Genomic DNA, 23,557 nt, shown 5'->3' with positions numbered 1-23,557 from the left:
TTTCAGGTATATTATTATCTTGTCTATATGTGCCCTTTGCATCACTGTATATTACGTTGAGGTGCTGCTTATTCAGCATTGAAAGGGATAAAGGTGTATATATTCCTAATCAACTCTTCCTTTTAGATTGTTTGCCCTTAAATATAGTGGCCTCCTTGCCGATTAAATCTAAGCATTGAAACATTATGGGGCAAAAGGGCTCAGAGTTCTAATATGTTGTTATTTATAAATGTAGATAGTCACTTTATGTTATTTATTTTTTAATTAAGAGACCTACATTAAATAATTTGGTATTGTTTTTGTTCCTGTCTAGAATAATTATATAACCTTTTTGGGGATTGCTTTGCCCTTTTATTCAAATGAATCAGGCAATGCTAATATAGCATTTAGAAAAACTATACAATTAATACTTTTTTTTTTGCTCAACTATGTTTTTTTTAATCGTTGTTTACCTCCCACCTTCAGAATATGTTGGTGCCTTTTTAAACATTGATACATTTAATACAAATAATAATGTAATTCCCATGACCGGATGTGTATAGAAAACTGAAAAGCTTAGATAAGAATACAATAATAGATGGTGAATTACTGAGGGTCAACCCACCTAAGGTTCAACCACCGAAATTTCACACCCACGTTTCCATTTGTTAAAGTCTATTGCTTTGCATGTTTTCACAATCAAAGAAGGACCTTGAGTGGATAAGACACAGAGGGTTGAAAATGGGGGTGGAAATGTATGTCAAGTATGTATTGGTTGTCATGGAAATGGCTAGATTAGTATCAAGGCCTACAGTTTTAACAATAACATCCATAATGATGCAATATATTTTATAGTTATAAGGTGATAAAAAGAATAATTTTACCTTCTTTACGATTTTTAACACTTATTAATACAGTATGTTTTTTTCTGAGCTTTTTAAGTTTAGACTACTAAGCCTGACAGCTGTATAACTATTATGATGGCATACTGTAAGGAATAAATACTACTCTGTTAAGAGAACAACCTTAGTGTGTAATTGTACAGGTCAGTGTTTCTTTAGATCTTACTCTTTTATACCAAAATTGCTATAAATTAGCAAATCACCAAAAAATTTGTGGTTGATGTGAATTCTGGTTTTGTTTTCATAGACAAATTTCTAAGTCAGCTCTTGCAGAGACCCTTTATAATACCAGGTTGGAAACAAAGAGCATGCAAAGGATTCTGGTTCTGAGCATGCAAATAAGCACTAGAGTAATCACATTTACTGTAGCTTCCTTCACACGGACTCCCTGAGGTTTCAACCTGCTGTATTATACAGCTTCTATAGCTTATCCTAGGAAATGAACTGCAAAGCTAAAGGAACCATCGATCAACAGCTGTTTCGTCCTTTAGGGCTTATCTGTATGGCTCAGGTCTGTGTCATTAAATAACATTGGCAGTTGATTAAGTTAAAGGTTAAGATTGATTGGCAGATCCTACAGTGATGATAACCATTTGTTAGCAGACCTAGAATTAATTATTTAACCCCTTCACTCCTCTTGTGCTCCACGGCTTAGTGCAATGTCCCTCCGGCCCCACACATTAAAAATCAATTAAGGAAATGTCAAGTAACCATTTTCAACCAAAACGGCATAATTTTATGTTAAAATGATACAACAAAACGGAATCAGTCTCTCTTAATCTACTACCAGATGCAGAGAGATGAATAATGTTGGAATGTGCATTTCTTGATCCTTTCACAAATATTAATTCTGTCTGTCAGAGTGAACTTCTCTCAAGCCTCTAGTTTTGCATTAATGATAGATTTGCACATTTTAATGGTTATGCAGATGGACCCAGTCCTCCATTCAAATTATCCTAGTGAAGGTGATCAGACATCGAATAATTACTCCTTGTAATAGGCATCCAGACCTTGGCATTAGCTCAGTGCATGTGTTTTTATGGAACACATACAAATATGAAATATATTGACTTTGGTTGCAACAGAACTAAAAATACTTCTGTCTCATTCTTAAAACATCTTGAGTACTAGGTACTTTTCTACTGTCATTTTTAATTTCATATTTATGAAATGAGGTTTGGATAAACAGTCTATAAATAAAAAACATATATTTGATTATCTACGACAGTGTTTGAAACATTAAAAATAATAACAAGGATGTTCTAATAAGTTGGTCAAAGTGTCGCTAAAAATGTACATGAATTCTTTTGCAATTTCAGGCGAGTGATAGTGCAAATGAAATCACACATTGGTTACTGTGTAAGGTGTTTGAAATATTTAATCAGGCCAACAGTATAGTATTGTCAACAAAAGTTTAATGACCATGTGGTGGCATTTCTCCTGACCTTGATACATGGATCATAGGGTGTTCGGAGACTGTTGGGTTGAAATTCTATGAAGAATTGATGCAGATTTTAATCAGAACTGAAAAAGGAGAGAGACAAATCAGTTATGGGTGTTACTCATTAAACTGTGATAGTGCCGATCAGGGCACTATCCATTGAAGTCACTCACAATTTAATTTCAGTCAATCAGTATTGATTATTCTTTTGATAAATATGTTGCTGGTTTTGTACTGGTTTTACTGATGACAGAGCCTGAATTGTAAAACAACCATTATAAAAAGGTTATGCTCCTTGGAGCTACAGTAGGGCAGTAATATTCTGAGAGTAATTTTTTTTGCAATTGTTTTTTTTTAACATACAGTTGCGCCGACGAGTATTCTAAAACTTGCCTTGCAAAATCTGGGACTATCACCAACAAGACCCAGGTACATGCTGGGTACATGCTGCAACATTTCAGTGACATTTCTGCAGAAAGACTAATGGCCCATGGGAATAACACAGCAGGGGTCCCTGGCAGTCCCATTCAGTTTGACATGCCTGTGCTGAAAGGAACCACACCTGAGATATCGGCTAGGAGATATGCTAATTGCTTTGCAAACTATATTTAAATGAGTCCTATACCACACTTCCTAAAAGGATTTCCATACTAACTATATAGAGCTCATAATAAGCCTCAGGCACCAAGCAAATAGAACCCATAGCCACGGCTTTCTAGGCCACAGCTCTAACAGTGTGAGCTAAACCACCTAACAGGGAGTATCCCTGTCACATCTTAGGCCTCGGCCATGCTCCCTGCTGGCGTGCTGAGGCGCGCTGAGGCGCAGGGAAAGTGGGTGCTTTCCCTGGCCTTGCGGTTGCTTACCGCATGCGCTGTCAGCGGGCCATCAGGGGGCGGACCGGGGGCGGGGGCGCGTCACTGGCCGGGGGCAGGCCAGTGACGTCACGGAGCTGGTTCGCCCTCATTGGGCGAACCACTCACGTGACTGGCCTGTCGCGCTGGCAAGCGGGGGAATTTTAAATTCCCCTAAGACCTGCGCTTCCGCAAGCATGCGGAAGCGCAGGTGAGCCCCTACTACAGCCGCTCTAATTGCGGCTGTAGGGGCTCAGTGCTGAGCGGGAGCGCGCGTCAGCACGCTTCCTTCAGCAAGCGCTAAACATGGCCAAGGCGTTACTTTTCGCCTCTCACTGCTCAGTGCCTACACATGTAGCAAATGTAGCTAGTATCGTATCTCACAGGTATCGCAGGTGTGCACCACAAGGAACATTAAACTGTCAACCAGGAAGTGGAAGTGGTCTGCTTTTAAAGGAAGCCAGGGGATGGGAGCTACAACAGTTATATGCACTCATATATACAAAAATGTCTACAGTATAACAGTACAACAATATTCACTGCTCCATCTGCCAGAGTGGCAGACATGCTGAATTGAAATACTTTATTTTACAATAAATAAAACTCTGCAAACTGCAGGAACTGATTCAACTTGCTTCTCACATCACACAAAGTGTTTTTGGGTTGACAAGTTTAAGGCACCTTAAGAATTGGCATAGTGTCAGACCCAACAGGATCAAATGTTGAACCTACAGTACACAATCTGTTATTCAGAACAACAGCTCTTGCCATGTGAGCTAAATAAGCTTCAAGGGGCAGTGTACATTGTCTGCTAACAGTGTACCTCCAAGGGATATCTACAATATTTTGTTGATTGTTTTTGTAACCTTGAAAGCAATTCAAGCACAAAGTAATAAAATGTACTGAGGGCTATGAGTTACTTAAGCCAGGTGACATTAAATAAAAGATGAATAGAACATGGGCAACCTACCTCTACTGGGTTAGAAGAAAATGGGTTCGACCGTTGCTGCTCTAGGGATTACACAAACTGCGGTTTGACAAGCAAGCACAATTATTCTTTGTACTATCTGGATGTTATATATTTTCATCATTAGACCAGATCTGGACAATCTCGTTTATATATAGATTGTACATGAGACATTAAATCCCTTCAACTGTATATACCTATCTATTTAAGCGGAAAGGATCTCTTTCAGGGTGACTACACCTTTGAAGAAGTCAACATGTGCTTGACTGCATTTTCATTTTTCAGTGTTGTTTTTGTTCTGTTCATTGCTTATAATTTTCCTTAAATTGCCACTAAGTAATAGGTCTCACTACTAGGACCAGTACACATTGTGGTTTGATCACCCTCAGATCTTGTGTCTTTTATAATTAAATAATTTTCTTTTATTATTCACTTTATTCTGTCTTTTAATAAATGTATTTTGACAGAAAGGTTGATAGAGCCAACACAAAGGATACCTATGTGCACTCGCTATGGACAATTGTTGTGACCGGAAATATTAAGTCTTAGTGTGACATTAACCCTATATGACCACTTACAAATGAGGTACAATTAAAAACATTTATTACCAATAGTTTACGGCCAAGACCTATAAGATTAGGGATTTTATCAACGGTTTGACCATGAGTGTCATATATCTAATCTCTTGTAGGTATGTTAAATATTAAGTTGACAAAACGCACAGATCACTGAAGGTACGTGTTCTTGACACATAGGATCAGTCAGGAACCATCTCGACACTCCTATTGCTCGCCATGTTAATGAAATGCATAATGGTGATACAAACTTTCTAAAAGTATATGGCATTGAGCATATCTCTTGGGGATAAAGAAAAGGGAATTGGGACAAGAAGTTAATGCAGAAGGAATCTAAATGGATATTTACATTACAGACGCTCTATCCAGGTAGATTTAACGAGGGGTTGATCTATTCATCATATCCCTCATTCCTACAACCCACATACAGTATGCCACCCACTGTACTCCATACCTTAGTATCGGCTATATCAGCTAGAGGTTTTTGTATTACCAACTATTATGGCCTTCATTATTCTACAATTTTCCTCTACTTATATTCTGCATTTCTAGGTAGTGCTATGACCACTAAGAGAGATGACAATATCTGTTTCTTTATGATTATCATACTCCAATCTATAACATACCTTGAGTATACATCTTCGCTTAGTAGTTTACCAACAGTGGTTAATTAGGACTCTAATTCCAGCAGGTTATGCAAATTCTCGACAGTGCGCAATTAAGGAGTTTATTGCCACTCCGCTTTAACTATTTTACTTTACGACTACTTGAAGCACATATAATTGGTGCTGTAACTATATACACCAATATAGAAGTAAGTCAAATCAGTAGTGGTAACATAAGTCAGGCAGTATGGCGGCGTTCTAATACCGTACGCATACCATTTAGCAACACTCTTCTGAACACTAGATTTTTACCTTATGCTGATATAGAATGTCTTATGATTTGGATACGTCCATTATATCATTGCGCTGTATAGGTGATTCCTGCGTGTATAACATGCCTTTACATTGTGCTCAGTATTAACTGCTTGATACATCATAAGATGGCTATACTGTTTAATAAAAAAAAAAAGTCGGAATAGTAACAGATACATAATGATAGGATGTTGGGATCTACCACTACTGGTAATACTGTAGCAAGATGAATCACAATATTTAATATGAATGTGTTCGTATCCTCTACAACACTTACGTGATTTACACACTCAGCAACAACTGTTGCCTGTCTCTGTGTTTGGCTAATATATACTGCCATTGAGGCTGTGTAGTGTGGTTCACTTACTGATTTTTCGTTGAAGTGTTGACATATGTCCGTTCAAATACCACTTGAATTAATTCACTCTACAAACTATTTAAAGTATGTATAATTGGTGTTGAAACTATACACGCCAATATTGATACCTGTCCAAATATTCCCAGATAGGGCATATGCAGCGAATTTACAGAAGCTGTTTTTGGACTGGCTACCGTTTCTATCATATTTACCTCCCCAAATTTTTAACCTACATTTCTGCACACTTTAATGTATATATGTATAAACTATTGGTAATCAATGTTTTTAATTGTACCTCATTTGTAAGTAGCCATATAGGGTTAATGTCACCCTCGGATTTAATTTTTCCGGTCACAACAATTGACCATAGCGAGTGCACATAGGTGTCCTTTGGGTTGGTTCTATCAACCTTTCTGTCAATATACGCTATTGTTCCCATATGCGCCCTTAAGGACTTTAATACATTCTTCACTATATATTTGGTGAGCGGTAGGTACATTTTCTGTGTTTTAATAAATGTATAACTTTTGAACTCAGTTAAGTTAATACATCACTGATACATTGTATTATGTTAATGTACCCTCTATTTTGCAGTTCTTTGGAGTCCATTCTCATTATTTTTAATTGTATATGTGTAACGGGTATTCCCTCTGGTCTGACCCACCCAATCTCATATTGGCCCTTGTGGTCTATCCAGCCCTCATTACATGTTCGTGTCTGGTGGTGCACCTGTAGGCAACAGGGCTCCTGAGTCTCCCGCATGATGGTATTAGGGGATGTCACACCAGACTGGCAGCTGAGGTAGTGGGTGTGAGTCCTACCTATATCATGTGCAGCGCCTCCACCTCATCAGGATCTATGCGTCCGCAGGGAGATGGTCCTGATGAGGAACTCCTTCTTGGTGGTGATGGCCCCTGGAGAGTAATTTCAGACTCACACCATGGGGTTCTCGTTGAACAAGTCATCTTTATTGTGCGTGGTGGAATGGGCCAGCTGCCCCTCACAGTCATAGCTTCAGCCGCACATCGCTCCGTGCTCCCCTTTAAAAGGTACGCCCTCCCAATGGAGTCGGATCCCCTCTCCCTCGCAGGGAGATCACCCCTGTGCCAGGTCCCTGGACACAGTTGGCCTTCTCTGGCTGGATATAGAACGGTGCCACTAGTTACTGCACTAGTGGGCACATCAGAACTTGCTGCTTCGCTCTTCATCTTGCAGCATCAACCACTAACTTTAGGCAGTGCAGTGCCTTATATACCTCAGGAGGCAGGCACATCTCTGATGTCACTAACTGTGGACTCAGAGCATGTAGCCACTCCCATCCATACATAGGGCACCTCACCAGGGTGTGAGGGCAAACCTCCATGATTACTGCTGGCATTCCTGTAATTACCAGGTTGTGCTGCCAGCAGGAGAGATGACTGTAGACCATTGTTATGCATGGCTACATATGTATTAAAAGTTACTTTGTCCAGGTCATTACACATCTTTAAGAGGTATTTAGGAGTACACCTCATCTAAAGGATTGTCTTTTTCTCTTCATAGTCTAATAGAGATTCAATAAAACAAATTTTCTGTCACAGACAATTAAAAACAAGGTGAAATGCACCTGTGACAGTGGTGCTAGCCAGCTGGTTTAGCTCAAACTGCTAGAGCTATTGCTTAGAAAAGCAGTGGTTGGGGGTTCTAGTCCTGTTGGGCCTGGCACCATTCCAGTCATTAGATTGGTGTCTTGGGTTTATCATGAATCCAATATAACTATGGAAATCAATTAATCATTTACATATACTTTGAATAGTCATTAGCATGTTGCCCAGGGTACCTCAGACTTACTCCTTTTTCAGCATAGATATTCTTCCTATTTTTTTTGTAGGGATGTTTGTGGGGATATATATGTAAAACTGGCAACTGCTAACCAAATTAGAAAGGTTTGTCTCATTTTTTAAGTATACAATTAGCATGTGGATTTTGGTGTGTGGAATCGATTTAGTCAAAATGATCCGCGGAATTCCGTGCAACAGATTTTGACAGTTTCACCCATCAGTACACATCACCTACCTGTAGGTTCTGTAGAGAAAGTGGGTACATGTAGAAATTATGTTCATTACTACAACAGCATAGTAGTATTCCAAAAAAGAAGAAGGTTCTACTGCATTGCACTGTGCAAGCAAATGTGGGGTAAACACAGGGCCTTTTATCATTCAGAATGAAATTCTGGGTAAGACCCACAGGAGTTATGAAGAAGAAACTTTGTTTTGTATTTAAACATTACTTCAGTATGTATTATAGTTCAAAGCAATTCTCTGAAGTTCAATAAAGAAAAATAGTTCTGCTTTTAAAAGCCCACTTCAGTCATTTGTATATATTTTTTCAAATTCTCCTTTGAAGCTAAACAGTTGTTGGATTAGCTCAGTGCTAAGGAAAATGCCCTCTCTTATGTGTGAAAGCTTGGTAATTGCTACAAATTGCTTAGTGGCTCCTAATATTCATATAATTAGATTATCTTTGAATTCTACCTCATTTTAGAAAGTAGGAGTAATGTAATCCGAGGCTGTTTACTTTGCCTATTTCCCTGATGATTTTACCCTTTCTGATTGCATCAAAGGTTGCTGGCAATAAAACCACCATCAGCATATTTGTCAACAGGGCAGGTATTTGGATGCAATGAAGACTAATCTTGTTGTTTTTGGGATATGCCATTTAAAGTCTAAAGCCTGACTGGGCAGCTGAACTGCGAGTTTAGATACAGTAACTGGATAATAACAAATCCTCTCTCCGAGCTTTAACGACATGGCTGTCTGTGATCCTTAATTGATTCAGAAATGCCAGGCCTTTGAAGGAAAAGCAGGAGGATATTATGCAATTGGACTGTATACAGAGTTTTGTAACATGCAAGAAGATGAACACATAGGGTTACAATGAAGCTCAATCTACTAATCCGATTGGCATAAAATGAATATTTTTAACATAAAACAATGAAGTTGAAATGAATAAGAAAAAAATACACTGTTATTACCCTCGGATTCCTTCATGTCCTTTCCAAACAAAAGGGGGCGGTCTGACCCAACCAACTAAAACCATGACACCAATTTTGGATGAAACCAGCCACAGCATTTTATTAAACAATCCCTGCCAGCAATTTAATGCATTCACATATATAACATATTATAACATAAACGTAAACCACATGCCAGCCACTGACATTACTGCCAAGTGGGCACATTCACAGTAATAAAACCAAAGGTTAGAGCAACACACGCTGTAAGCCAATGTGTTGCTACTCCCTTCCCAGGCTCCACCAAGGCCAAACCACATGTCCATTTCTTAACGTTCCACTCCAGCTAGCAAACCGGCGCTCTGACATATAATCCAACAATATATATAATTTAATGACATATATGTGTGTGTGTGTATATATATATATATATATATATATATATATATATATATATATAAATTCTTGAAAGAACTTTCGTGTCCTTTTCTCCATTGGTGTGGCTGTGCTTCGGCTCCTCTGTGGATATACTCTCTTGCTGATTACCTGCCTGGATGCACGCCAGTCTGGATACGCTGTGCAGAGGTTTTTCCTGCCTTATTGTTCACGCCCCGCTCCAGCTCCTTTGTTGCACGGCAACCTACCCTTTGGAGGATTTCGGCGATTCCTGAGCTGAGAAGGACGCGCATATGGACGGTGACGGCATCACGCAGGGTGCTATGGAGTCAGCGTGATCGCCTGACCAACACCGGTGAATACTACCACGAGTGACGCCGCACTTACCTACTTCCAGGATCTTCGCAGGGGAACTGCCACCAAATGTGAAGGATCGGGGCTCCGGTTTGATTGGGTCTTACCGGTCTGAAGTTGCGTGAGTAAAGCAACCATTGCCTGCTGTATACGTGTGGTTATTGAATTTAACCCTATATTGCCATTTTGCTTGAGACATTGAAAAAAGCACTTGAAAAAAGCACTTACAAACCACGCACTTGCAGACTTTCATCATAGACCCTTCAAGTACTGGACATATGTCTTTATATTACAGCATTTGATTCCAGCGTGACACCACTATTACTGTTTTTAGAGCTCCGGATATTTTGGTCTTTCTTTAGACCAATTTCTTCTATGATATTGAACATATATACTCACGGGTATTGAATTATCATGACTATTACACTAACACCATTGTTAACATTTATATTACAAGGTTTGACTATATGTGATTAGTCTATGTAAATTATTCTATCCCTAATAAGTATATGAGTCATTATAGTTCCATTAGCAATGAAGAGGAGATATGCTTTTAACTCCTTAACTATAAGCTCAGTGGATACAGACTTTCAGCATCTTATATATAACATGGAGATATCAGATAATTATTATCTGATCTCAATAACATTGTTTTCTTTAGAGATATTTTTCTCTTCATTATCTGTCAACACCGTGTCTCCTCTTGTGTTGCTGAGTATATACGTTTAGCTTTCATTGAATTCTCTTTGAATGTTTACATATTATTAGTAATAAATGCCATGGTTTGTTTTTGTTCACTCTGCTTAGCACTATTATAGGTCCCGGAGGGTAACACCCATAGGACCATGATTGGTTGCTTCATGTTTTTAGCATTTCATTGTATGCACCTGCGCTTTGGCTGGGTTTTTTGTCTTTATAATGTATTTTCAGTCTCATGCTCCCCACTCCTTGATGAAGCGCCGTAGTGGTGTGAAATGCGTAGAAGAGAGAACATGGGGACTGCTTGTCTCAGATGTGGTTTTCAATAAATCCCCCCCTTTTTTCCTGACCATTGGTTTTAACTTTCAATCATTGCCGTTTTTTGTGCTTCTGCTCCAGATGCTTGTTGCTTCTTTTCTGCATTTATTCTTTCCCTTACTGTCTTCATTCTTAATCATAACTATTTCCTTTTCGGTGAAAACTTCCATCTCCAGACCTGTGGTATGGCTATGGACGCCAGGTTCGTCCCCAGCTATGCAAACCTCTTTATGGGGTTTTGGGAAACCAAGTACATCTGGTCCAATGGACGGCTAGTGGCGGTCCTGGTGTTATATGGCCGGTACATTGATGACATCCTAATCAATTGGGATGGAGATGGGAGTGATCTCAAACAGGTCCTGGTTGACTTCAATCAGAAAGATCTGGGCCTCAGATTCACCCACCAGATGAGCTCTTGTGATGCAGTTTTCTTGATCTTGAACTATCAGTTGATAGTGACGTGATTATCAACACCAAAGTGTACTTCAAAAGTGTGGCGGTTAACAGCTATCTACATGCAATGAGTAGTCATCATCCGAAATGGATCCGGAATATACCCCTGAGCCAATTCAACAAGCAAGAAGAAACTGCTCATCTGACCACACTTTTGAAGTGCGGTCACATCAACTGATTGATAACTTTACACATAAAGGTTATGCAGAAAGTAGGTAGACAAAGGCAGTGCGTTTGCTGTGATATCCAGGGGTTATGTTTGATCCTTTTATCCAATAAAGGAACCTTTTTTGCCACGTGAGCCTCCTCCATTTTTTCAGGCAGTGCACTGCCTTTGTCTACCTACTTTCTACATACCTCACTTGGTGGATTGCACGCTGCTAAGGATACCCGATGGGACTGCTCTATTGAAGAAGCCTGGAAGCAAAAAGTGAGTCTTCTTTGCACATTTTTACTTTATACTTTATAATGGATGGGACAATCTATGTACTTGTTATTGTGCTTGTCAGCACTAGGTACTAGTCCCTCAGCCCTATTAGGGTGCTTTATTGTTGCTCACTATAACATTGGAGTGGTCCTAACGGAAGAATTTATCATTTATTAAGGGGACTTGATTTTCTATGATGCACCGGTTAACTACACCCCATAAAGGTTATGGAACAGAACTTGTGCAGGAAGCATTTTATAAAGTCTTAGAATTATGGGTATTGAGTCTGTCCCCGCATCTAAACTGGGTGGTGACAGATTCAAGACACTATGTGTCAGGAAATCCTATTGTATCTATTCGCTTGACACACTTTCACCTAAGGTACTAAATTAATGTATTGAAACCAGCATATTGGTTTGAGTACTTTTTCTGCCTTGCCTCTCTGTTCATGTCCACTGTCCCTGATTTTGTCCTGGGGTAAATTCTAACATCATAGTAAATTCTGTTGTTGCTTTGCGTGGTCTTCCGTGTCCCTGATTAAAAATCGATTGTTTCATATTTAGTTTAATTAGTTTCCAATGTAATTATCAAAGTTATTTTTCCTCAATTCCTTTTAATTAATTTTACTCAGTTTTATTAAATAAAGGGTTCCCAGTTCCTGATTTTTTGTCAGGCTTTATTTAATATATTATTAATTACATAGATAATTTTTTATCTTTGGTTGTTATAGATCTATATTCTTAACTATTTTATGTATAGTAACTTCTGGTATCTTATTCATCTTTCCTAGAAAGTAGTTTAACTGAGCTTTTTTTACATTGAATTCTTCATGAAGTCAGATATTGCTATTTATATAAATATTGTATTTTATGACTTTGTCTGATGGATTATAGAGTCAGTTACTTTTTCAAGCATACTTTAACTAATAAACTATTAGGTGATTGATGGCTCAAATTAATCCTCCGGTTTAGTCTGTATATTCACACGTGATAATCTCTAATAGTCTCTAGATCTTTAGGTCCACATAACATGTTAATACTAATTATGCTATACACTTTCTATCAGTTCAAGTATATATGTAGTTTATTAGTGTACATGTTTGTTTTACCAGCTATAACATATGGTTTAGCATTGATTGTATGTTTATGTTGATTGGTTGGATCAGCTTCGGCTGTTTCCTATCTCCATACTGACTTTCACATGGACTAGAGACTATTTAACTGGCTGTCTGTATCAGCCTATCTCCCCTGACAAGTTACGTGCTGTGACTAAACATGTAGAGAAATAGGGAAGTGAGATAGATGGGTTGCAGGGGATGAAGGAATAAAGGCTGGCGTACGATTATGGTGCCCGAAGGATGAGAGGGAGGTATGCGTGTGTCTGACAGGAACAGAGGCCTGCATAGTTTTAAGAGAGAGCCCCATGGAGGAACAGGTGAAAGAAAGGAGGAGTATGAGAACAATGGATGCCCAATAAGCAGAGAGACAGGGCTGCAGGAGTCTGAGAGGAGGTAGGATTAAGCCATGGGGGCCTGAGGGAAGATGTGGGCCACGAGTGCCCCGATATAGAGGGAGAGAGGTCTGGACTGCTTAGCTTGGATGATGAAAAGATAATTAAGGGTCCAGGTAGGCACCCTGTGGGTTGAGGTGGTATGGTTAGTAAGACAATGCCTTATTAGATTTGATTGTGTACAATGGGTACATAGTTAGGGTAAGGTGAGGTTACTAAGGAGTTACTGTAATAATTTAAGCCTTCAACTTTAGATACCGTTAACATATGCTCATTTAAAAATGGAAACTATATTAAAATAATTCAATTAGCATATTTCACCAGATATCTCAGGTGTGTTCACATAGAATCTCATTTGCATATCCTCTGTAAAAAAAAAAAGGCCTATTTAACCTACCAGAGGGAGGCAAGATCTCTGAACGTGCTTTCCAGGTCATCTGCAAAGTCGCAGTTTAATGTACAGTCTGTAAATATAACATTTTGTGAGTGTGCCTCATTTCCACAGAAAATGTGCAGATCCCATTGTATTGCACAGCCAGAACTAAATAGTGTAATGTACAGTTTAGACATACAATAAGGGCTTAATGAATACGGCGGCATGAAACTCAGTGCGAAAGCGGCTATTGTTCCACAGAAATGCGTTTAATGAATAATATGGAACATAGTAGCAGCATACAGTATATGTATTTCAGGTTTATTTTGAAGTTGAAAAAAACCCTAGTATAAAGATCCCTACAGCTGCGATCAAATCTAATGAAATAAAATATAACTTTTATTAGGAATCAATTTTAAAATACATTTAAGAAAGAAGCAAAATCCCCACACTAATAAAAATAATAATAATAATAATTAAATTAACACACACATTCCCAGCTAGCTCAAACTCCTACACCCACCACATCATGAATATATATTTATGTCAAAAAGAGTGCTATTGAGCGTGGCAAATGCATACAACAAAAGTCAGGGGTGGCCAATGCTACATCCAATTGACAAAACATACAGTATATGGTAATAAGTATAAAGTTTAAATACTTCAATAATAATAATAATTACTTGGGTATTTAGTAATAATAAAATTAACAATATTTTTTAATAATTTATAATATGTTTTTAAGAATAATATATTCTTTTGAAGTAGTCCCTCCATTCTTCTGGAAACTGGTTAATGATAATATGAAAACCCTACATAACTATGAATTTGACAAAAATGGCATTTCCAAAACTGTATGTGATTGTGTTTATGTATTGACCAATTAGTGTTTGTTTACCCAACTTTGTCAACTGTTGACTAAACCTACCTTTTTAATGATATCATAGTATTTATTGGAGGCGTCATTTACAGGGTGTTATATATTGTTTGTGTTAAAATGTTTTATTTAAGTATATCATATAAAGTATATGACTTGACCATACATGTTACCATGTTTTCTTATCATCTGCTTGAGAAAGCATGGAATGGAACAGCTAATCACCCGTGCTGCCATTGTTACAGAGATATAACTTGTTATACATAACACATCTCTGTGACTTTTGACTCCTTTTATCAAACCCTAGAAAGACCCCATTCATTCTGTGATACATACATGATTAAGTAAATGAGAACCTACATTTAGCAACCGTTTTAAATTGTTTTTACAATTAAAAATGAAAATCACAGTAAATGCTGCTTAATTCTCATATTTTTAATAATGTATCCGTAATTGGCCTAGCAAAACACAGAAAGCTACTGCTGCACTGACATAATTTGCTTTGCCTGTGAATTTAGCTATTGTTTAATGCAATCAGGCTTCCTCCTTATCTGTAATAAATTGTCTTTTGGATGTGATGTAATAAGTACAGGCATAACAGCCCAATTTTGCTAGAATAACAAACCATCCTTTGAAATGAAGATAATGTTGCCAATTTCATTTTATCATAGTCTGGATTCTACCATGCAGGTAACACAAATAATCTGTAAAGATTACAGTTAAACAAATATTGAAGTTAATGTGGATCAGTAAGGGATATACAGTAGGTTTATTTTATATTAATAGAATAATTTAACAAAATAATGCACCAAGTTCTTAAATGTATATCGTTTTAAACCATCATTTTGTAGTTTTGAGCTCATCATTTCTGTATGTTTATGATTTTGACAAGACTGTCAGAAAGCTCTTAACATGTCGACTGAACCTTTTAAACATTTAATTGGATTTTTAACTTGCACAAATTCATGTTCTGCTTCCACAGAATGTTTGGGTGAAGAAGGGCAAAACTTAAAAGATCCAGAAAACAAACAAACAAACATAGGTGTCTATGTATCAAGACAATTTTGGAGCACAACTGGGATATTTAAGCCCTGCACCTACAGTATGTATCACAGTATTTTGCTCAATTCAATATTTGCTCAGTCACAGTAGTTTGCCCAATCTTGCTCTTTGGGGAGTGTCGGTAGGAGGAGTTGGGGGGAATTACATGGTTCACAGATTTGAATGAGATGTGTAACGTTCTGCATCACTCTGTGCCATTATTTTTTCCTTTCATTTGCACCACCAAAATCCTCTGCCTCGAAAGTGGCGAAAGTCTACAATTCTGCGTCAGATGTAAGAAACTGTTCTTACATACTGTATGCCACAGCACTGCTCCAAAAAAACCGAGCTCATACATACGTAGACCTCAAAGAAAAGGCAGCATATTCTCAAAGCTCTGAGTTTGAATCAATGGGGCTTGCTGTGTCAAATCGCACAGATTGGTACTCAGAGCTTTGAGAATATACCCCATGGTGGCATATGTATTGAGGCAAATTTGATGCAATTCTGGGATGACATTGCTCCAGATATACAGCATCAAGGACGAATTCCTATTGTGCTGTTGTTTTACCCTAGAAATGCACCTTGATATTTTTGAACCATAAGGGCCTATGTACTAACATTGGTGATTTTTTTTAAATGTTTTATTATAGGGGTCCCCAACTCCAGTCCTGAAGAACCTCCAATAGGTCAAGTTTTAGGGATATCCCTACAAAATGACTGACCCACTGATCGAGCCACCAGTGCTGAAGCAGTGATATCCATAAAACCTAACCTGTTGGGGGAGGGGTTCTTGAGGACTAGAGTTGGGAACCACTAATTTAATGTGTAAAAATGTCTGTGCTAAAGAGAAATATAAAACCTTAATAAATGTGCATGGTATACTGTATATGAAGGTTGTTATGGCTTCTGACGCACGTCTTGTTGCACACCTGATTTCATTTAAATTATATCAAACCGGGTGATGTGGTGTTTTTTTGTTTTTATTGACCAGTATATATCAATTATTAGTAATTTTGTAACAGCCATAAAATACAAAATTTTACATTGATTAAAAAAATTTTAAAAAAAAGATTCTGCTGGCTGCAAAACCAAAGCAAAAGCTGATCATGACAATCACCAGGTTTAGCCAAGCGGAAACTCCAAATGATTTTAATAGGATTACTTCTCCTTTGTAAATCTAGGGCAATATGTGCTCCACTTTTCCTCTGGTTTTGCAGCCTGGAAATCTTACCTAAAAAGGAACTCTGTAGGATCACCAAATTGTCTTTCATTGTTAATTTGAAGCAAAAGTTGACACTGCGTGCTCATTTGCATATCATTTCCCAGAATCCCTAGCTGCAGTGAAAGCGCTAAGAGATAATGATAAAAAGTAGGGTTGCACACCTGCCATGAATAGGCTCACAAGTGATATTTGTATTTGCTTTCACAGTTACAATCTTTGGAATGTTTTTTTTCTTCCCCTTTATTCTTCCTGTGTAAAATATTATATTCTTGTTTGACTCTATGCTATGCTCACAGTTTCATAGCACAACTGTGTGTGTTTTTTTAATGACGCTAGAAAGATAGAGTGATCTGCTTGGTAATAAAGCTTAACTTTAATGCCAGACCCATGCTGCTACAGCATATTACAAAACAGCATGGAATGTGGCACAGATGTTGTGGTAGCCATAATTCACACCCTCCAAAAGGTCATGTCACTTGTTATTACATTGAGAATCAATATTGAGTGAGCCCTCCAAATTTCACCTGTCACAATTTACAGCATTTCAGCTGTCTTTTCCAAAGTGATTGAACCTTATCAAATAACTAACTTACTGTGTAGTGATAGTGACGTGACACACACAACCAGTACATTACATGGATAATGCATGTGTTAGCAGAGTTCCACTTACTTAGTCCAAAGAAAAAGATTGCCCACAGGGACACTTAATGATATAGACAACACATTTTGATTCACAATTTAAGAAATCCACTATTTTGATGGAATTACCCTTGTGGGGATGCAAGAATGAGTTGCCTAGCATCAGATATTGGCAGTTGACACAACCTTTACACTTATGTACACCTGGGGCCTTCGTGAGCCAAGTAGGGGCAGTTGCATATTTCTCCACTGAGTCTGATTTAGTGAGATAATTCCCTATACTGCTAGCCCTCCTATAGCAGAAGAGGGGTTGGAGATGTAAAATATTTAGCAATACATTTATCATTAGCCAAAATATTCCAGTTCCTCCTTACACTGTGTTGGATATGGCCTGAGGCGGTGCAGTATGTGGAAACCACGTTAAAGTGGTTATTCTCTGTGGTTTTTACCATTAGTTTCAGTAATTCTTCCCTTGTGGGCAACCGTGCCTTCGTGAGTGCCTGATCAATTTCTGACTGGTCATAACCTCTTTTGCGGAAACGCTCAGCCATTTTTTGGAGGGCAGCTTCAACATCTGCTGGGTTACTGGTGATTCTCTGCACTCGTAGCATCTGGGAAAAGGGAAGCCCCCTCTTTAACAGGGGTGGGTGGTGACTCATGACATCCTGGAGTGTGTGCTTGTCTGTTTCATTGTTATGAATCCTTATACAAAGTGTATTGTTGTGTTTGCATACTATGGTATCCAAGAATATAATCTCTGTTGCACTGTGATGAGAAGTGAACCGTATAGTTGATGGTATTCAGTTCAGATACGTAATGGACTCAAGCAACTCCTGTTCGCATCCACCCCAGATCAGAAACACATCGTCAATGAAGCGTGAATAGTGTAGTATGCATTCAACATGTGGGGCATCATGTAAAAGGTGGGTATGTTCGTACGTGTCCATGAAAATGTTGGCATAGGCTGGGGCCATATTAGACCCCCTAGCCATTCCCCTCAGCTGTAGGTTGTACGATCTTTCAAATCTGTAGTAATTTTTGTGGAGTATAAGCCAATGAGAATCATTATGAATTCAGATGGAGGTCCGACATATTGGCCAGGGCAGCTAAGATGATTCCTATTTGCCTCCATACCCTCCTGGTGCGGTATATTTGTATATAGGCTTGAGATGTCTAGGGTTACCAAGAGAATATCCGTAAGCTTCCAGCTTATTTATGAAATCAGTGGTGTCTCTAATGTAGGAGGACATATTGAAAATGATAGGCTGCAGGTAAAAGTCAACAAATTGTGACAATGGGAGACACAATGATCCCCTGGCAGATATGATGGGTCTGTCCAGTGGAGCTGTTAGAGATTTGTGAAATTTGGGCAGGGCATACAGTACCGGCGAGACCACTTCACGTTTATAGGAGGCTGTAGGGTCCGCGTCTAGTTTTTTGTAATAATCCCTATGAGCGAATTGTCCCAGAATCTCATTGTGATAATTAGAGTACAGCATCATCACAATGCCACCTCCCTTGCTGCTGGTTTGATGATGATCTCCGTCTTGTTATTGAGGGATTTTAATGCCAGATGTTCCTCTTTCGTAAGGTTATGATAACTTGTTTTGTTGTTGGTGGTTGTTGTTGATTTTTGTCAATTCTTTAATGGATTGTTCAATCACCAGCAGGGTGAGGTCAAAGGAACACTTGTTGAGATTTGTGCATGTGCTACACAATCACCATGGCGACTGAGGACGCTTCCCGGTACTAAGTCATGTGAGTGGACTATGACCTACAGCAGGACTCCATCACGGCTGTTGCTGGTTTTCCATGATTTTGTTACTCACCTGCATTTTCACGCGTTTTGTTGGTTTTTTAATTAATTAGTGGGTGTGCTCTAGGGCACTTGAGTGATGGGTATTGAAGTCACTTGCCGTCAGTTCTTATGTGTCTGTTCAATACACTTTTTGATACTTACCACTACTGAGTTCTGCCTCTTTCTTGCCGTTCTGCTGGATGTTAATGTACCTTTTGCATTTTATATGGGACTAGCACCAGCCTTTTGAACTATTGATATTGATGCATACACACATATCTACTATATATTTTAGATCATTATTGTCTGTTTGCTATGCATTTGGACACCTCCTAAAATATCATTACCACATTTTGCATTATGGTTACTGAGATCAAGGAACAGGTTTTTGTCTGTTTGGATACAATTCACAAATGACATCAGTGTTGGCCACATATGACATCACAAATGACATCAGCAATGACATAACTGATGACATCACAAATGACGTGATCCCATCACACAACCCTCAAGCTACAACTTAATCTTGGTCGCTCTAAAAGTAACATTTGCAACATTAGCAAAAATACAAGAGCAGCCAACGCTCTTCAAGAGTACGAGATCTTGGGATGAGAGTACATTGTTCCTCAAACATGCATTAGACTCGGCATTCAGTTGAACACTTCAGGCGCAGAAGAAATTAAACTATTATGATTGCAGTTGTTGTTTTAGCATTTTATCCATTTATAAATCTCAGCTAGTATGTCAGAAAAAAATATATAATTTGATTATGTATGTATTTCTGCATTTAGGATTATTACCCAAAGTCTCATGACTGTAAAGCTGTGGCACAAAAACAACATTTGATTTAATGAAGTTAAAAAGCCCATGGTTTTAATAGAATCTTTTGCTTTGGCCAAATCTGCCCCAGAACTGGAATTTTTCAGCTCCCTAAAATGTAATTTGTCTAACCCGACAATAAACGTATTTCATTAAGAAACTTGCTTCTGATGTATAAAACTTGATGAAAATGCTAAAGAATTGATTTATTCTCTAATCACAAACAGCTTGCATCACACAGACTCTATTAAGGGTATTCTTAATACTTTGACTCCAAGACGTCTCTTTGACTCAGCATCTAAAATGTATTTCACAGATATAGAGCAATAACAACAATAACATTAGACTCATTTAAGAGTAGCAAATGAGGCTGGACTGTAAGTGACATAGATGTCCTTGGAGTATAGAAGTGGCTATTGTGATTTTTGATGGCAATGTGACACCTCAATCATGATGCACAAAGGAGACCAATTACCAATAACCAAGTCATTTTCTTGACTGGAATAAATAACTTTAACCCAGACAACCTTGGAATGACCTGCAGTGCATTACTATGTAGAATACTTCAGCAGTAAATGTGCAGTCTATGTTGGTATTTATCTCTGTCAATATATATATATATAAGCATACGAATAGCACTGTGAACATTCTGAACACATGATACATAAAGCTTGGCCCCCTGCAGACACACTTACCAGAACTCCCTCCTACTGTCTCTGTACGTTCTCCCTACCTACCAATTAGATTGTAAGCTCCTCGGGGCAGGGACTCCTCTTCCTTAATGTTATGTTTATGTCTAAAGCACTTATTCCCATGATCTGTTATTTATATTATCTGTTATTTATTCGATTACCACATGTATTACTACTGTGAAGCGCTATGTACATTAATGGCGCTATATAAATAAAGACATACAATACAATATATATATATATATATATATATATATATATATATATATATATATATATATATATATATATTGTGTTTTTTGATGGAAAGAATGCACCAGAATCCTAAGCAAAGAAATATGTATTTACATTTAAACTACAATAAGTAATTAGGCTTTAAATAAAAAAAAGGTGGTAGCAAAAGCAATGAACTAATCCCAGTTATATGCCTGACTCATTCCTAATAAGTAACGAACCAATGTCTAATATATATATCATCATAATAATCTGCAGCCCATGTCAATCCATTGCTGGATGAAGGGTCTTCCCCTTGGTCATTGTCTTTGTCTTGATATTCCTTGGAATCCAGTCGAGTACCATCTCTGTCCAGCGATGGTCAATTATTGTTGAGATATGTCCGGGCCACAGCAATGTTAATTACTTCACCTTTGTGATGATGTCCCAGCTTTGATTGCTTTGAAACTCATTCATTCTTTATATAAATAGGTCCTAGTCTGACGTGGCATACAATTATTTGCTAACAATTTGCGTTACATGTAGGAAATATTTTCTTACATACGACACAACCACAAGCAGAAAATGGAGCAAAACCATTTTCTCTTTGTGCTTTTTTTACATTGATACATTGCTTCCAAAGTGTTTTTCTGCACAGGTGTTGCCATACTTTTACATGTGAATAGCTTTTATAAATAACCTTCAAAGTCTGGAAAACAAACACTATAGATATGCACTTACTTTCTGTGGAGTATATTTCTAAACATTTCATCTTTCATCATTTCTTCTTTTCACACTAATGCAATTGGGGCAAAAACTGCAGTAAAGACTTGGAGTACTTTGGGGTTGTATCGGCTACAAAATATCCACACCAGATTTAGCAAAGAAAACATTTCCTTAGCTTTCAATAGGGTTCCACTTCATGAAAAATATGGTGCTCATGTTTGCCCAAGTTTTGCAGCCAGAAGACTTTATTAACTAGACTGGTACTGTATTTTGTCCTTTAAAATCTAGTTTTGAGTGTCTCAAAATAAAAAATTACAATAGTCTGAAACTGATTTATTTGTATGGCACAGGGAAGGACCATTATCCTACTCTACTCTATCGTATATCTAATGGTTTATGGTTGGATTAATCAATTTCAAATTGAGTGGTGTACGTGAGTTAAAGATGCTATGTCACCTACAGTGTGCAGTATGTTTAGATAAATATTTTTGAAGACAGAATGATATATATGATTATTTTTCAAAGTCTAAAATATTATTAATAAAGTCACACGTTTCATTCCAAAGCAATGTAATTTGTGGGCAGTATCACCAAATATGGATTATTGACCCATTTTGGCTATATTTCCTAAAATATTTAAGTAAGTTATTTCTGTAATTCTATTTAAATTTACTGGGCTTAAGTAGCAGTGATATAAGAATTTGTATGCATTTTCTTTGACAATAACAAATACCTAACTTTTTGCTGCTGCTGCTGCAGCTGCTGCTGCTGCTGCTGCTGCTGTTTTAGAAATGTCCTCCCAATCTTCATGCTCATGGGCGGTTGCCAACTCCTCTTCCCATTGACGCTTAAATTGCCCAGCTAAATTAATTTAGAGCCCCTTCAGCCTACATCTGTGCCACCCCAAATACGAGGCCTGAAAGGGTTCCCCAAGAGCTGCTACCCTTTGCACAGAACCAGCATGCTATGGGTAATATCTGGGATTGCTTCCTGATTTGTGTTTCATCAGCATTCAGAACCCCTTCAGTCTAAATCTGCATAGCCCCAAAGGCAGACAGCCTTTGGTGGCAGACGAAGGGCAGCCAAAGGGGGTCAGTTGTTTGCTGTTCTTATAGCTGCTTGGCTACTCGATTTGGTAAAGTCTTTCAACACAACACATTGTAGGCCTTTCCTACCTCTTCTAACATAATTTTAACCTTGTCTGTAACTGTTACATATGCCCATTATCATATATTATCTCCTACTGTCAATGAAATGTCTGCATATTAAATGTATTACCCCTGTTCATTTAATGCAACCCTGTATTATCTTAACTTTGTGCCCAGGACATACTTAAAAATGAGAGATAACTCAATGTATTACTTTCTGGTAAAACATTTTATAAATAAATACATTTGCACTTGTTCTGATTCTATGGATTGATTATAATGTGGTAAACTGCGGAAATTAAGATTTTAACCTGACCCGGTCTTCTAAATACAACTTTTAAAATAAGTAGACTTGGGAAGGGGAGAAGAAGACATACTTTTTGACACAAAATAACTTATCACTCTAAGGTTGTTGCACTTTCCTATTGAGTTACAGGATTTAATCTTATTACCTGTAATCATATATCTATTTTTATGGAGAACCCCTGCCTTCCAAGAGACAAAAAATGGAATTGACATACCTAGAGCAACATGTGGATTATTAAATTAAGAAATCATACCAAAATTCTACGTAGCAAGTTTTTATCTCTATTTCCGTCACAAAAATGTTAAAAAAAAAAGCTTGATGACCACATATACTTGGATGTGCATGATCTGTGCTCTCTACGAAGCAAATAAAAGTGTCTAGATCTGCTGGGGCAGATTAGAAAAGGCTTCACGCATGTTAAGTTAGGACCGTCTTGCGTTACTTTTACATGACTGATATTACGCCTGTCTTGCCTAAAGGGGGCATTACTCGCACTCAGACCCGGAAATATGGAGGGAAAGAGATATGCTAACATGCTAATAGGAGTCATTACAATAT

At 37.9% G+C, this 23,557-nt stretch overlaps 1 protein-coding gene across 8 annotated transcripts in view; it reads left to right on the top strand.

The window, feature by feature from the left end:
- TENM2 (teneurin transmembrane protein 2) overlaps positions 1–23,557 on the top strand; it is a 2,373,952-nt gene that overhangs the window by 1,543,242 nt on the left and 807,153 nt on the right. For 4 of the 8 annotated variants that reach the window (XM_075601894.1, XM_075601892.1, XM_075601893.1 and 1 more), the window contains one exon: positions 15,374–15,493. The exons of the other annotated variants lie outside the window; for them this stretch is intronic. In XM_075601894.1, coding sequence (XP_075458009.1) covers positions 15,374–15,493 — 120 coding nt within the window. The remainder of the gene's footprint in view (positions 1–15,373; positions 15,494–23,557) is intronic. 8 annotated transcript variants of the gene reach the window in all.

The sequence above is a fragment of the Ascaphus truei genome, chromosome 5, assembly GCF_040206685.1.
Source record: "Ascaphus truei isolate aAscTru1 chromosome 5, aAscTru1.hap1, whole genome shotgun sequence".
In the NCBI taxonomy this organism is placed as follows: Eukaryota; Metazoa; Chordata; class Amphibia; order Anura; family Ascaphidae; genus Ascaphus; species Ascaphus truei.
This window is presented reverse-complemented; position numbering and strand designations above follow the sequence as displayed.